This window comes from Ranitomeya variabilis, chromosome 7, assembly GCF_051348905.1.
Source record: "Ranitomeya variabilis isolate aRanVar5 chromosome 7, aRanVar5.hap1, whole genome shotgun sequence".
NCBI classification, from domain to species: Eukaryota; Metazoa; Chordata; class Amphibia; order Anura; family Dendrobatidae; genus Ranitomeya; species Ranitomeya variabilis.
In genome coordinates this window covers 171365606-171382368 of record NC_135238.1, presented here as the reverse complement: position 1 = coordinate 171382368, position 16763 = coordinate 171365606, and the positions used below count along the sequence as shown (strand labels likewise).

At 44.1% G+C, this 16763-nt stretch overlaps 1 protein-coding gene across 3 annotated transcripts in view; it reads right to left on the bottom strand.

The window, feature by feature from the left end:
* The window catches only part of VWC2L (von Willebrand factor C domain containing 2 like), a 356174-nt gene that overhangs the window by 20781 nt on the left and 318630 nt on the right, over window positions 1–16763 (bottom strand). Inside the window, exon 4 of one of the 3 annotated variants that reach the window (XM_077272260.1) lies at window positions 16235–16361. The exons of the other annotated variants lie outside the window; for them this stretch is intronic. Within the exon in view, the coding sequence (XP_077128375.1) occupies window positions 16270–16361 (92 nt within the window). The 3' untranslated portion in view covers window positions 16235–16269. The remainder of the gene's footprint in view (window positions 1–16234; window positions 16362–16763) is intronic. 3 annotated transcript variants of the gene reach the window in all.

The following is a 16763-nucleotide window of genomic DNA, read 5'->3' as shown; positions in this document are numbered from 1 at the left end:
GAAAGAGAGGGTAGAGTCAAGGATCACCCCAAGGCACCAAGCTTGTGGGACCGGGGAAAGTGAGCAGCCATTGACATTGATTGATAGGTCGGATGGAGGGGTAGAGTGAGGTGGGGGAAAGATGATGAATTCTGTTTTGTCCATGTTCAGTTTTAGAAAACGAGCAGAAAAGAAGGATGAAATAGCAGACAGACATTGTGGGATTTTGGTCAGTAAGGAAGTGAGGTCGGGTCCAGATAGGTAGATCTGCGTGTCATCAGCGTAGAGATGATATTGTAAACTGTGGGATTCTATGAGCTCTCCCAGGCCTAAGGTGTAGATGGAGAAGAGTAGGGGTCCAAGAACTGAGCCTTGGGGAACACCGACAGACAGGGGGCGAGATGAGGAGGTGGTGTGGGAGAGGGAGACACCGAATGTCCGGTCTGTTAGATATGATGAGATCCAGGATAGGGCCAAGTTTGTGATGCCAAGAGATGAGAGGAACTGTAACAGGAGGGAGTGGTCCACAGTGTCGAAGGCAGAAGACAGGTCAGGAGGAGGAGGACAGAGTAGTGTCGCTTGCTCTTGGCGGTTAGTAGGTCATTGGTCACTTTAGTTAGGGCAGTTTCAGTTGAGTGATGCGGTCGGAAGCCAGATTGTAACCGGTCAAAGAGGGAGCAGGAGGAGAGGTGGGAGACAGTTAAAGATGGACATGCTGTTCCTATAATTTTGAGGCATAAGCAAGAAGGGATATCGGGCGATAGCTGGACACAGATGATGGGTCGAGGGAGGGTTTTTTGAGGATAGGTGTGATTGATGCGTTTTTGAAGGATGAGGGGAAGACACTGTTTGTAAGTGAGAGGTTGAAGAGTTGTGTTAGAGTTGGGATGAAGACTTTTGCAAGGTTAGGGATGAGGTGGGACGGGAGCGGGTCAAGCGTGCAAGTGGTGAGATGTGATCAGCTTTGTTGAGTAGAGTTAAAGGGAATCTGTCACCCCCAAAATCAAGGGTGAGGTAAGCCCACCGGCATCAGGGGCTTATCTACAGCATTCTGTAATGCTGTAGATAAGCCCCCAATGTATCCTTAAATATGAGAAAAAGAGGTTATATTATACTCACCCAGGGGCGGTCCCGCTGCTGGTCCGGCGCCTCCTATCTTCATCAGATGACGTCCTCTTCTGGTCTTCAAGCTGCGGCTGCGGCTCCGGCTCCGGCGTACTTTGCCCTGTTGAGGGCAGAGCAAAGTACTGCAGTGCGCAGGCGCCGGGCCTCTTCTTCATCAGAATGCTGTAGATAAGCCCCTGATGCCGGTGGGCTTATCTCACCCTCGATTTTGGGGGTGACAGATTCCCTTTAAGGTTTGAGGGGAGGGGGCCTTTTTGGAACCTCATATAGATTTCTTCCTGTATAATTTGGTCCTTTTGGTAAACTAACAGTGTACTTTGTCTCTGTGACACCACTATGTTTTTGGTATTTAGACTGCTTGGTCTTAGTTACCTCTGGTAGCCCTTATCTATGCCCCACCCTACACATATTCAGAATGCACTGCTAGCCTTTTAGGTCCTGTCTGTGTGTCCACTGGTACTGTGGCGCCACCTTTTGGTTTCCCACTTTTTAAATACAGCTCTGGAAAAAATTAAGAGACCACTGCAAAATGTTCAGTTTGTCTGATTTTTCTCTTTATAGGTATATTTTTGAGTAAAATGTAAATTTTTCTTTTATCCTATAAACTTCTGACAACATGTCTCTGAATTTCCAAGCAATAAATTTTGAATTTTTGTTCTGACAAAGAAAAATGGTCAAAATTAAAAAAAACCCAGTGCTTTCAGACTTCAAATAATGCAAATAAAACAAGTTCATAATCATTTAGAACTAACAATACTAATGTTTTAACTCAGGAAGAGTTCAGAAATCAATATTTTGTGGAATAACCATGATTTTTAATTACAGCTTTCATGTGTCTTGGCATGCTTTCCACCAGTCTTTCACACTACTTCTGGCGCAATTATGTAAGCAGTTCTTCTTTGTTTGATGGCTTGTGACTATCCATCTTCCTCTTGATTACATTCCAGAGGTTTTCAATGGGGTTCAGGTCTGGAGATTGGGCTGCCCATGATGTGGTGCTCTCTTAATTTTTCCAGAGCTGTATGTTTAGGTCTGTGTACTTGTTGTTTGTAATTTTGATATACCAATAAAATCTACTATATAATTGTCTAAGGGGTACTTCCGTCTGTCTGTCCCGGAAATCCCGCGTCGCTGATTAGTCTCGCCAGCTGCCTGTCCTGGCTGCCGCGACCAATCAGCGACGGGCAAAGTCAGATTAGTCCCTCCCTACTTCCGTCCAGTCAGTGAATGGCGCCCGCTCCATACTCCCCCCCGTCAGCTCTCACACAGGGTTAATGCCAGCGGTAACGGACCTCCGTTAATGCTGCTATTAACACTGTGTGTCCCAACTTTTTACTATTGATGCTGCCTATGCAGCATCAATAGTAAAAAGATGTAATGTTAAAAATAATAAAAAAACAAAAAACCTGCTATTCTCACCTTCCATAGTCCGCCGAGACGCGCACGGCCTCCGCCATCGTCCGTTCCCAGAGATGCTTTGCGAAATTACCCAGAAGACTTAGCGGTCTCGCGTCTTGGCACATCTTCGTTGGATCCCGGCGGGTTTATATATAACTATTTTTTATTTTAAATATTTTTTTTAACAGGGATATCGTGCCAACACTGCTATATACTACGTGGGCTTTGTTATATACCGCGTGGCTGCTATATACTACGTGACCAGTGTTATATACTGCGTGGGCTGTGCTATATATTACGTGGCCATTGTTATATACTGGGTGGGCTGTGCTATATATTACGTGGGCTGTGTTATATACTGTTTGGGCTGTGCTATATATTACGTGGGCAGTGTTATATACTGTTTTGCCTGTGTTATATACTACGTCGCCTGTGTTATATACTGCGTGGCCGCTATATACTGCGTGGGCTGTGTTATATAGTACGTGGGCTGTGTTATATACTGCGTGGGCTGTGTTATATACTGCGTGGCCACAGTTATATACTGCGTGGCCTGTATTAACGCATCAGGTATTCTACAATATGTATGTATGTATATAGCAGCCACATAGTATATAGCACTGGCCACGTAGTATTTGTCTGCTATTTACTACATGGCCTGTGCTATATACTATGTGGCTGCTATATACATACATACATATTCTAGAATACCCGATGCATTAGAATCGGGCCACCATCTAGTAAATTATACGTTCATATATTTTTCTAATTCTTTTGTACATTCTTCTCTCATATGATTGCATTTAATTTTGTATGGAATCGCTATGCTGCTCATGTAATAATAGGTCTTAGCATTATGTATGGATAATTATTTTCAAACCATAATGCTGTGTCTGTGGATTTCTGTGTTTACACTGCAATTAATGAATACATGAACTCAACTAATCCTGTAAACACCCAAAAATGTACGGTACTTATTTATCGTTTTTTGATGAAAGTGCGCAAAGCCATCTAACCACGTCAAGGTGTATCTAAATATGGATGGTCAATACCACTTATGTCCTACTGTCTGTGCCAAAAAAGGCCAAAAAAACTAAACTGCATTAGGGAACTGGCTAACGTCATTTTGGGTCACTGAGCTGACCTCCCCATAATGTCCTTCACCTATGACATTTAACAGATCATCATAGCTTGTACAGTGGTCAGTACCTTGACCATTACAGATCAGCTGCTCCCAGTGGAGCACAGTTTGTACCGCAAAGTCAGTTTTTTCATCTTCAGAGTCACTGGGTAACACCCTCTACTGTAGGGTGTAAGCTCTTTTGGTCAGCAGGGTTCTCTCTCTTTCCTGTAGATTGTAAGCTCTCATGGTCAACAAGGTCCTCTCTCTGTCTCCTGTATAATGTTAGCTCTTATGGTCAGCAAGATTCTATCTATCCTGTAGATTGTATGTTCTCATGCTCAGCAGGATCCTCTCTCACTTTCTGTATCCTGTAGAGTGTAAGCTCTTATGGTCAGTAAGTTCTCTCTCCTATAGAGTGTAAGCTGTTGTGAATTTGCTTTTTGCTCCCTCTAGTGGTTACTAGTTTTTTGACTCTGGTTTTTCTGTCATTCCTTTTATCCGCACCTGGGTCGTTAGTTAGGGGTGTTGCTATATAAGCTCCCTAGACCTTCAGTTCAATGCCTGGCAACGTAGTTATCAGAGCTAGTCTGCTGTGCTCTTGTCTACTGATCCTGGTTCCAGTTATATCAGCTAAGTCTGCCTTTTGCTTTTTGCTATTTGTTTTGGTTTTGTATTTTTGTCCAGCTTGTTCCAAATCTATATCCTGACCTTTGCTGGAAGCTCTAGGGGGCTGGTGTTCTCCCCCTGGACCGTTAGACGGTTCGGGGGTTCTTGAATTTCCAGTGTGGATTTTGATAGGGTTTTTGTTGACCATATAAGTTACCTTTCTTTATTCTGCTATCAGTAAGCGGGCCTCTCTGTGCTAAACCTGGTTCATTTCTGTGTTTGTCATTTCCTCTTACCTCACCGTTATTATTTGTGGGGGGCTTCTATCCAGCTTTGGGGTCCCCTTCTCTGGAGGCAAGAAAGGTCTTTTGTTTTCCTCTACTAGGGGTAGCTAGATTCTCCGGCTGGAGCGTGTCATCTAGAATCAACGTAGGAATGACCCCCGGCTACTTCTAGTGTTGGCGTTAGGAGTAGATATATGGTCAACCCAGTTACCACTGCCTATGAGCTGGATTTTTGTATTCTGCAGACTTCCACGTACCTCTGAGACCCTCGCCATTGGGGTCATAACAGTTTGCCAGGCCAGTATTAAATGTTTAATGCGTTGCAGAAGAGGGATTATAAGAAAGAAGATTCTGAGTTGTTTTTTTTTTTTTTCTTTCTTCTTCCCCTTTACCTCAGAGTGGCTATGCTTGCTGCAGACATGAATGTCCAGACCTTGATTACAAGTGTGGACCAGCTGGCTACTCGTGTGCAGGGCATACAAGACTATGTTATCAGAAATCCTAGGTCAGAACCTAAAATACCGATTCCTGAACTGTTTTCCGGAGACAGGTTTAAGTTTAGGAATTTTGTGAATAATTGTAAATTGTTTTTGTCCCTGAGACCCTGTTCATCTGGAGACTCTGCTCAGCAAGTAAAAATAGTTATTTCGTTCTTACGGGGCGACCCTCAGGATTGGGCTTTTTCGCTGGCGCCAGGAGATCCGGCATTGGCTGATATTGATGCGTTTTTTCTGGCGCTCGGTTTACTTTATGAGGAACCCAATCTTGAGATTCAGGCAGAAAAGGCCTTGCTGGCTATGTCTCAGGGGCAGGACGAGGCTGAAGTGTATTGCCAAAAATTTCGGAAATGGTCCGTGCTGACACATTGGAACGAGTGTGCACTGGCCGCTAATTTTAGAAATGGCCTATCTGAAGCCATTAAGAATGTTATGGTGGGTTTTCCCATTCCCACAGGTCTCAATGATACTATGGCACTGGCTATTCAAATTGACCGGCGGTTGCGGGAGCGCAAAACCGCAAATTCCCTCATGGTGTTGTCTGAACAGACACCTAATTCGGTGCAATGTGATAGAAAAACCGCAAATTCCCTCATGGTGTTGTCTGAACAGACACCTGATTTAATACAATGTGATAGAATCCTGACTAGAAATGAGCGGAAAATTCATAGACGCCGGAATGGCTTGTGCTACTACTGTGGTGATTCTACACATGTTATCTCAGCATGCTCTAAACGTATAGCTAAGGTTGTTAGTCCTGTCACCGTTGGTAATTTGCAACCTAAATTTATTCTGTCTGTAACTTTGATTTGCTCACTGTCGTCTTATCCTGTCATGGCGTTTGTAGATTCAGGTGCTGCCCTGAGTCTTATGGATCTGTCATTTGCTAAGCACTGTGGTTTTACTCTTGAACCATTAGAAAATCCTATTCCTCTTAGGGGTATTGATGCTACGCCATTGGCAGCAAATAAACCGCAGTATTGGACACAGGTTATCATGTGCATGACTCCTGAACACCGCGAGGTGATACGTTTCCTGGTTTTACATAAAATGCATGATTTGGTCGTTTTAGGGCTGCCATGGTTACAGACCCATAATCCAGTCCTGGACTGGAAGGCTATGTCAGTCTCAAGTTGGGGCTGTCGTGGTATTCATGGGGATTCCCTGCCTGTGTCTATTGCTTCTTCTACGCCTTCGGAAGTTCCGGAGTATTTGTCTGATTATCAGGATGTCTTCAGTGAGTCTGAGTCCAGTGCACTGCCTCCTCATAGGGACTGTGACTGTGCTATAGATTTGATCCCAGGCAGTAAGTTTCCTAAGGGAAGACTGTTTAATCTGTCGGTACCTGAACATACCGCTATGCGTTCATATATCAAGGAGTCTCTGGAGAAAGGACATATTCGTCCGTCTTCTTCCCCCCTTGGTGCGGGATTCTTTTTTGTGGCAAAAAAGGACGGATCTTTGAGACCTTGTATTGATTATCGGCTTTTAAATAAGATCACTGTCAAATTTCAGTATCCTTTACCGCTGTTGTCTGACTTGTTTGCCCGGATTAAAGGTGCCAAGTGGTTCACCAAGATAGACCTTCGTGGTGCGTACAACCTTGTGCGCATTAAGCAAGGTGATGAATGGAAAACCGCATTCAATACGCCCGAAGGTCATTTTGAGTACTTGGTGATGCCTTTTGGGCTCTCCAATGCGCCTTCAGTTTTTCAGTCCTTTATGCATGACATTTTCCGGAAGTATCTGGATAAATTTTTGATTGTTTATCTGGATGATATTTTGGTTTTTTCTGATGATTGGGATTCGCATGTGGAGCAGGTCAGGTTGGTCTTTAAAATTTTGCGTGAAAATTCTTTGTTTGTCAAGGGCTCAAAGTGTCTCTTTGGTGTACAGAAGGTTCCCTTTTTGGGGTTCATTTTTTCCCCTTCTGCTGTGGAGATGGACCCAGTCAAGGTCCGAGCTATTCTTGATTGGACTCAGCCCTCGTCGGTTAAGAGTCTTCAGAAGTTCTTGGGTTTCGCTAACTTCTACCGTCGTTTTATCGCTAATTTTTCTAGCATTGTGAAACCGTTGACGGATATGACCAAGAAGGGCTCCGATGTAGCTAACTGGGCTCCTGCTGCCGTGGAGGCTTTCCAGGAGTTGAAGCGCCGGTTTACTTCGGCGCCTGTTTTGTGCCAGCCCGATGTCTCACTTCCCTTTCAGGTTGAGGTGGATGCTTCAGAGATTGGAGCAGGGGCCGTTTTGTCGCAGAGAGGCCCTGGTTGCTCTGTTATGAAACCTTGTGCCTTTTTCTCCAGGAAGTTTTCGCCTGCCGAGCGAAATTATGATGTGGGCAATCGGGAGTTGTTGGCCATGAAATGGGCATTTGAGGAGTGGCGTCATTGGCTCGAGGGTGCTAAGCATCGTGTGGTGGTCTTGACTGATCACAAAAATCTGATGTATCTCGAGTCTGCTAAACGCCTTAATCCGAGACAGGCCCGCTGGTCATTGTTTTTCTCCCGCTTTGATTTTGTTGTCTCGTATTTACCAGGTTCAAAGAATGTGAAGGCCGATGCTCTTTCTAGGAGCTTTGTGCCTGATGCTCCTGGAGTCGCTGATCCTGTTGGTATTCTTAAAGATGGAGTTATCTTGTCAGCTATTTCTCCGGATCTGCGACGTGTGTTGCAGAGATTTCAGGCTGATAGGCCTGAGTCTTGTCCACCTGACAGACTGTTTGTCCCGGATAAATGGACCAGCAGAGTCATTTCCGAGGTTCATTCCTCGGTGTTGGCAGGTCACCCGGGAATTTTTGGCACCAGAGATCTGGTGGCCAGGTCCTTTTGGTGGCCTTCCTTGTCAAGGGATGTGCGGTCATTTGTGCAGTCCTGTGGGACTTGTGCTCGAGCTAAGCCTTGCTGTTCTCGTGCCAGCGGTTTGCTCTTGCCCTTGCCTGTCCCGAAGAGACCTTGGACACATATCTCCATGGATTTCATTTCTGATCTTCCGCTATCTCAGGGCATGTCCGTTATCTGGGTGATATGTGATCGCTTCTCCAAGATGGTCCATTTGGTTCCTTTGCCTAAGCTGCCTTCCTCTTCCGATCTGGTTCCTGTGTTTTTCCAGAACGTGGTTCGTTTGCACGGCATCCCTGAGAATATTGTGTCAGACAGAGGATCCCAGTTCGTTTCTAGGTTCTGGCGATCCTTTTGTAGTAGGATGGGCATTGATTTGTCGTTTTCGTCTGCTTTCCATCCTCAGACTAATGGACAGACGGAGCGAACCAATCAGACTTTGGAGGCTTATTTGAGGTGTTTTGTCTCTGCTGATCAGGACGATTGGGTGACATTCTTGCCGTTGGCTGAGTTTGCCCTTAATAATCGGGCTAGTTCCGCCACCTTGGTTTCGCCTTTTTTCTGCAACTCTGGTTTCCATCCTCGCTTTTCTTCGGGTCATGTGGAGCCTTCTGACTGTCCTGGGGTGGATTCTGTGGTAGATAGGTTGCAGCGGATCTGGAATCATGTGGTGGACAACTTGAAGTTGTCACAGGAGAGGGCTCAGCGCTTTGCCAACCGCCGCCGCGGTGTGGGTCCCCGACTACGCGTTGGGGATTTGGTATGGCTTTCTTCCCGCTTTGTTCCTATGAAGGTCTCCTCTCCCAAATTTAAACCTCGTTTTATTGGGCCTTACAAGATATTGGAAATCCTTAATCCTGTATCTTTTCGTCTGGATCTTCCTGTGTCGTTTGCTATTCACAATGTATTTCATAGGTCCTTGTTGCGGCGGTACATTGTGCCTGTAGTTCCTTCTGCTGAGCCTCCTGCTCCGGTGTTGGTTGAGGGCGAGTTGGAGTACGTGGTGGAGAAGATCTTGGATTCTCGCCTCTCCAGGCGGAGGCTTCAGTACCTGGTCAAGTGGAAGGGCTATGGTCAGGAGGATAATTCCTGGGTGGTCGCCTCTGATGTTCATGCGGCCGATTTAGTTCGTGCCTTTCATGCCGCTCATCCTGATCGCCCTGGTGGTCGTGGTGAGGGTTCGGTGACCCCTCACTAAGGGGGGGGTACTGTTGTGAATTTGCTTTTTGCTCCCTCTAGTGGTTACTAGTTTTTTGACTCTGGTTTTTCTGTCATTCCTTTTATCCGCACCTGGGTCGTTAGTTAGGGGTGTTGCTATATAAGCTCCCTAGACCTTCAGTTCAATGCCTGGCAACGTAGTTATCAGAGCTAGTCTGCTGTGCTCTTGTCTACTGATCCTGGTTCCAGTTATATCAGCTAAGTCTGCCTTTTGCTTTTTGCTATTTGTTTTGGTTTTGTATTTTTGTCCAGCTTGTTCCAAATCTATATCCTGACCTTTGCTGGAAGCTCTAGGGGGCTGGTGTTCTCCCCCTGGACCGTTAGACGGTTCGGGGGTTCTTGAATTTCCAGTGTGGATTTTGATAGGGTTTTTGTTGACCATATAAGTTACCTTTCTTTATTCTGCTATCAGTAAGCGGGCCTCTCTGTGCTAAACCTGGTTCATTTCTGTGTTTGTCATTTCCTCTTACCTCACCGTTATTATTTGTGGGGGGCTTCTATCCAGCTTTGGGGTCCCCTTCTCTGGAGGCAAGAAAGGTCTTTTGTTTTCCTCTACTAGGGGTAGCTAGATTCTCCGGCTGGAGCGTGTCATCTAGAATCAACGTAGGAATGACCCCCGGCTACTTCTAGTGTTGGCGTTAGGAGTAGATATATGGTCAACCCAGTTACCACTGCCTATGAGCTGGATTTTTGTATTCTGCAGACTTCCACGTACCTCTGAGACCCTCGCCATTGGGGTCATAACAGTAAGCACTGTAAGCACTCATGGTCAATGGGGTCCTCTCTCACACTTGTAGAATGTAAGCTCTTATGGTGAGTTGGCTCTCTCTGTCCTGTAGAGTGTAAACTTTCATGCTCAGTTGGGCCCTCTCGTACTCTTGTAGAGTGTAAGCTCTCATGGTCAGTGTGGTCATCTCGCACGGTTGTAGAGTGTAAGCTCTTATGGCCAGTGGGTTCTCTCTCTCTCCTGTAGAGAGTAAGTTTATGGTCAGTAGGGTCCTCTCGCACTCTTGTAGAGTGTCAGCTCTTACTGTCAGTGGTTTCTCTCTCTCCTGTAGAGTGAAAGCGCTCATGGTTAGTGGGGTCCTCTCACACAATTGTAGAGTTTAAGATCTTATGGTCAGTCAGTTCTCTCTCTCCTGTAGAGTGTAGTTTATGGACAGTGGCATCCTCTTGTACTCTTGTAGAGTGTAAGCTCTTATGGTCAGTCAGTTCTCTCTCTCTCCTGTAGAGTGTAAGCTTTCATGGTCTGTGGGCTCCTCTCACTCTCCTGTAGACTGTCAGTTTATGGTCAGCAGTGTTCTTTGTCTCACTCCTCTACCCCCACGTGTATTTTCAAGCTTTCCAGTACTAAGACTTGAATTTATTGTGCGAATTTATTTTCCGTAAATTGAATTTTGGGGGAAGATTCATCAAAATCAGCGAGTTGGAACATTAAAAGATCTGGTCATCTAAAGCAAGTAGACTTCCTCAATAAGTAGAGATCCTAGACTCCCTTTTGGGACCACACTGATGCCCAGACACGATTGTACGTCTACACTGCTTATATTTGAGCTACTGCTCTACATCTTTCTACTTTATATATTGAGCAGTAGAGTTCTAGGTTTCTTCTCTGTAAATCCAAATCTATTAAACATTCATTTCATTTCAATATTTTTTTTGTTCTGTATGTTTGATGCCCATTGCCTGAATCTGATCTGCAGGGCTCAGTGCTTGTGAGCACGTGGCACCGTTATAAATTAATTTGGACTCTGATAATAGGATTGGCCATAAATGAGTCCGTTTAGTATTCATGCAGATATCATATTGCTCTGCAGCAATTTAAGTCTCACTTAATAGACTCTTTAAGGGTTACTGTTCCTATAATTGCATGATTTTCTAATTGACTCTCACAGCATTTTTTTCCCATCTTCGAAAAAAGACCTTAGAGCTGGAACATAGATTAATGAAGGAGAAGCTAAAATGTGACCTAATCAGATTGAAGGAGAAGCAATTCTGTGCGGCCTATGCACGGGGGCTGGTTTAAATAACTTTGAGGGCTCTTGTGTATTGCGAATAGAGATATCAGGACCACACACACATCCCGACATGAATGGCTGGAAAATACATTTATACTGAGACAAATTCTAATCTCTCGTTATTAAAATATGTGAACATTACCTCACCGTCATCTCCCTCCTTCTAACCTTCAGGTTATAAAAAAATAAATACATTTGTCCCCTTTTAGACGTTTCCAGAATTACTTGTTACACTGAAAAGTTTCTGATCCTAAAACATTTCTCATATTTATATGTTCAAGTACAGTTGAAACCAGAAGTTTACATACACTATATAAAAAGACACATCTGCATGTTTTTCTCAATATCTGACATGAAATCGGAATAAACCTTTCCTGTTTTAGGTCAATTAGGATTACCATAATTATTAATCTTTGTCAAATGCCAGAATAATGAGAGAGAGAGAGAATGTTTTAAGTCATTTTTTTTACTTACTACAAAGTCAAAAGTTTACATATATTTTATTAGTATTTGGTACCATTGCCCTTAAACTGAATGACTTGGGTCAAACGTTTGGGATCTCCTTCCACAAGCTTCTCACAATAGTTGGTTGGAATTTGGGCCCATTCTTCTTGACAAAACTGGTGTAACTGATCCAGGTTTTAGGTCGCCTTGCTCGCACCGGCCTTTTCAGCGTTCACATGAATTTTCAATAGGATTGAGATCAGGATCAGGGCTTTGTGATAGCCACTCCAAAACATTGACTTTGTTATCCTTAAGACACTTTTTTACAATTTTGGCAGTATGCTTTGGGTCATTGGCCATTTGGAAGACCCATTTTCACCCAAGCTTTAACTTCCAGGCTGATGCCTTGAGTTGTTACTTCAGTATTGCCACATCATCTTCTTTTCTCATGATGCCATCTCTTTTGTGAGATGCACCAGTCCCTCCTGCAGCAAAACAACCCCACAAGATGATGCTACCACCCCTGTGTTTCACAGTTGGGATCGTATTCTTAGGCTTCCAAGCTTCTCCCTTTTTCCTTCAAACATGACAATGGTCATTATGCCCAAAAAGTTCAATTTTAGTTTCATTATACCAAAAGACATGTCTCCAAAAAATAAGGTCTTTGTTCCTGTGTGCATTTGCAAACATTAATCTGGCTTTCTTTATGTTTTTTTTTGGAGTAATGGCTTCTTCCTGGCAGAGTAGCCTTTCAGCCCATGTTGATACAGTACTCGTTTCACTGTGGATAATGACACAATCTTACCAGCTTCTGCCATCATCTTCACAAGGTCTTTTGCTTTTGTCCTTGGGTTGCTATGCACATGTTGGACCAAAGCACGTTCATCTCTGGGACACAGAACCCGTCTCCTTCCTGAGCGGTATGATGGCTGGACATTCCCATCTTGTTTGTACTTGCGTAGTATAATTGTTTTTTTCAGATGAATGAAGCAGCTTCAGGTATCTTGAAATTGTTCTCAAGGATGAGCCAGACATGTGCAAGCCCACAATTCTCTTCTTGATATCTTGGCTGATTTCTTGAGACTTTCCCATGATGCTACACAAAGAAGCAGTGTGTTTCAGGTGTGCATTAAAATACATCCACAGGTGTGTCTCTAACTCGGATATTGCCAAAAAACCTATCAGAAGCTTCCAAACACATGACATCATCATATGGGCAGTCCAGAATTTTGTAAAGGCATAGTAATCTTAGTGTATGTAAACTTTTGACTTTGCAGTAAGTAATAAAAATGCCTAAAATGGGAAAGGTTTATTCTGATTTCATGTCAGATATTGAGAAAAACATGCATTTGTGCCTTTTTATATAGTGTATGTAAACTTCTGGTTTCAACTGTATATAACTAATTTCTGCACCATAATATTATAAATGAAAAGTGCTGTCTGGCCTTGGGCTACAAGTCTGCAGAGCTTGTGAATCCTCACTGCGAGCACAGAGCGCTGTGAAAATTCTCCTGTGCCGTCGCTGGAAGTGTCATGCCATGACCGCAAGTATACAATTTGCATAATTCTGGACACATCCCTACTAGATGTGTCCAGCCTCACTCAATAAAGCGATGTTGTGCGCGTCTAGTCAGCACATGACCGCATGTATGCATATTCTGTATTATTGGTCAAGCACTTGCAGCTCTCGCTGCCATCATCAGAGAATCCTCACACTGCGCTGTGCTCACTATCCTCATATCCTCAATCACAAGTCTGCAGTCACATAAAGTGCAGCTTGTATCCAGAAAACTCCTTTAAGCATCATTGTTATTAAACTGGGGACAGTGTAAGGTCTCAATAGGGTTTATAGCACTGTCTTGTCTCACTAGAACATAATGGTGCCCTATTCTAACCAGAAAAGTATAAAGTTGGAGATAAAGTATTACCGTGTATGTAAGTCATATAAAATACATTTCTTTTCTTTTCAGGGGATTTACTCTTACAAAAACCTTTACAATTGAAAATCCCTTGAAATGAATCATTTTCTTAATGGATGGACTTCTCAAATCAGTTTATTAGCTCTAGTTCATTTTGGTAATGTAAAACAATGCAAAAATTTATGAAAAATTGGTGGCATCTAGAAGCCAAATACCTCGGTTCATCAACACCGATGTTCACGCCAGTCTTCATGAGGAATTGGGGTGGAGTCAGAGGTGCCTGATTCATTAAGATCTACTAGCCTCTTAATGAATCAGTCAAGTCTTAAAAGTAGAAGGTGCCACTAGGGTTGAGCGAAACGGATCGTTCATTTTCAAAAGTCGCCGACTTTTGGCAAAGTCGGGTTTCGTAAAACCCGACCCGACTCCAGCGTGGGATCGGCCACGTGGTCGGCGATCTTGGCGCCAAAGTCACGTTTTGTATGACGCCTTCCCCGCCATTTTTTCAGCCAATTAAGGAGTGTGGGCAGTGTGATGACATAGGTTCCGGCGTGGTTTCTGCGGCGTCATAGAGCCATATTACCGTTTGGGCTGCAGCAATTTTCTGCAGTCAAACACAACATATGCTTTGCACGGAGGAGGAGGAGGAGGAGGAGGAGGAGGAGAGAGAGAGAGAGAGAGAGAGAGAGAGATAGAGATCCACATTGACTTGCATTGGGTTTTGTGTTCCGGTTCCAGAACCCGACTTTACAGTAGAATCGGCCGATTTCACGCGATCCGACTTTCGAGAAGGTCGGGTTTCACAAAACCCAACTCGATCCTAAAAAAGCAAAAGTCGCTCAACCCTAGGTGCCACCATGCACTTCACCACAAATTTTACTCCACTCCTAAACTGGAATGTCCATCCTGTTATAGACATGTGGAGGCAACAGGGATATGCAGCAAAGTTAGAAGTGCTGCATGGACTGCATGGGCAGAACAGCAGACACAATGAGTAGCATGGTGGTGGGAACATATGCGCCTTGATATTGACCAAATTTTTGGTGTCTTTTTGCTTTTTTTGGGCAGTTTTGGGAATGACTGCATTACAGCGGCTACAAGATAGGGTGTTAAGATGTCTTTATTCATTTTTTACATGTATGATAAGTAGTGTTGAGCATTCCGATACCGCAAGTATCGGGTATCGGCCGATACTTGCGGGTATCGGAATTCCGATACCGAGATCCGATACTTTTGTGGTATCGGGTATCGGTATCGAAACAACATTAATGTGTAAAATTAAGAATTAAAATAAAAAGAATTGCTATACTCACCTCTCCGACGAAGCCTGGACCTCACCGAGGGAACCGGGAGCGTTCTTTGCTTAAAATGCGCGCTTTTACTTCCTTCCATGACGTCACGGCTTGTGATTGGTCGCGTGCCGCCCATGTTGCCGCGACGCGACCAATCACAGCAAGCCGTGACGTAATTTTCAGGTCCTCAATGCCTAATTCTAGGCATTCAGGAATTTAAAATTACATTCCGGCTTGTGATTGGCCGTGACGTAATTTCAGGTCCTCAATGCAGAAATAGGCATCAGGACCTGAAATTACGTCACGGCTTGCTGTGATTGGTCGCGTCGCGGTCACATGGGCAGCACGCAACCAATCACAAGCCGTGACGTAATTTTAAAAATGCGCGCGTCTCCTGCCTCCCGTGACATCACGGCTTGTGATTGGTCGCGTCGCCCATGTGACCGCGACGCGACCAATCACAAGCCGGAACGTAATTTTAAATTCCTGAATGCCTAGAATTAGGCATTGAGGACCTGAAAATTACGTCACGGCTTGCTGTGATTGGTCGCGTCGCGGCCACATGGGCGGCACGCGACCAATCACAAGCCGTGACGTCACGGAAGGAAGTAAAAGCGCGCATTTTAAGCAAAGAACGCTGCCGGTTCCCTCGGTGAGGTCCAGGCTGCGTCGGAGAGGTGAGTATAGCAATATTTTTTATTTTAATTCTTTATTTTACACATTAATATGGATCCCAGGGCCTGAAGGAGAGTTTCCTCTCCTTCAGACCCTGGGAACCATCAGGGATACCGTCCGATACTTGAGTCCCATTGACTTGTATTGGTATCGGGTATCGGTATCGGATTGGATCCGATACTTTGCCGGTATCGGCCGATACTTTCCGATACCGATACTTTCAAGTATCGGACGGTATCGCTCAACACTAATGATAAGCATCCCGTTACCTTCCTTGGTGTTGTATAAGGACGATCACCACTACAGTTTTGCGCTTTATGATGCATCCGCCTTGCCGTTATTCTTCCATAGAGGACAATGTAATGTACAAGATATCACACCTGCCTTGTGAGCCACATATTTATCACCTACTGGATAATATCAGATAAAACATTGCATCCACGGAGAAACCCTTCCATGTAATTCATTTTCCTTTTGTTCTCCCAGAGTCACAGCACTTGGTTTACACGGCACAAGACAGTAGCTTTATTTCGTGGGATAAATAGGGAGTCGGCTATAAAAGCTGCCATAATTACATCAGGAAGCCTCCCGGGAGGAGGTAAGAATCGATGCCGGAATGGTCCCCGTGTGCTGCCCTTTAAACACTTTCTATCTAGATTGGGTTATTCTGATCTCCCAGGCAGGCATTGAGAGAAGCCAATGAAAAAAAATTGCAGGAGCCCTTAACAGTCCCAGATTTATAGCCCTTCTCCCCGCTCACTAAACTCCACATTCTGTCTTCCCACTCCGTCTCCGAGACAGCTGGCCAGTAAGCAGTACCTGTGAGAATAAGGGAACTCCTTCAAGTAATAAGGTTAAAGCACCAGTTTCTTGGCTTCTTGACGCAGTTTATTGTCCTGCAGATCTGATAAATAACCTCTCGTCGGTAACGGCCATTGATTCCAAGCTGCAGTGAAAAACAGGAACTGACTGATATCAAATATTTACAAAAATAATATTAAACCAGTATATTAGCAAATAATAAAACATTTAAACCCCTCAGCAGGGACTCGGATAAAGTATCATTTGCTGTAGGCTTCAGTCAGAGAGGGCATTTGGGGGTCTTTTTTATACGTGGTTTTTTTTTCAAAGTCCACAATATTGTAATATCTGTCAAATTATTATGTGGAATTATTTTCAATCTGACATTAAAGGGAAAAAATGCAAAAAAATTTATAAATCATGGTATTAATGTGTTGCTCAACCTATTCAATGTACTTTATCAGTATGAATAGTTTTAGATGCATTTGTTCTGGTCACCTCTGTACATTATATGCTTAAATACTACATATGCTACATGCTACAAGGT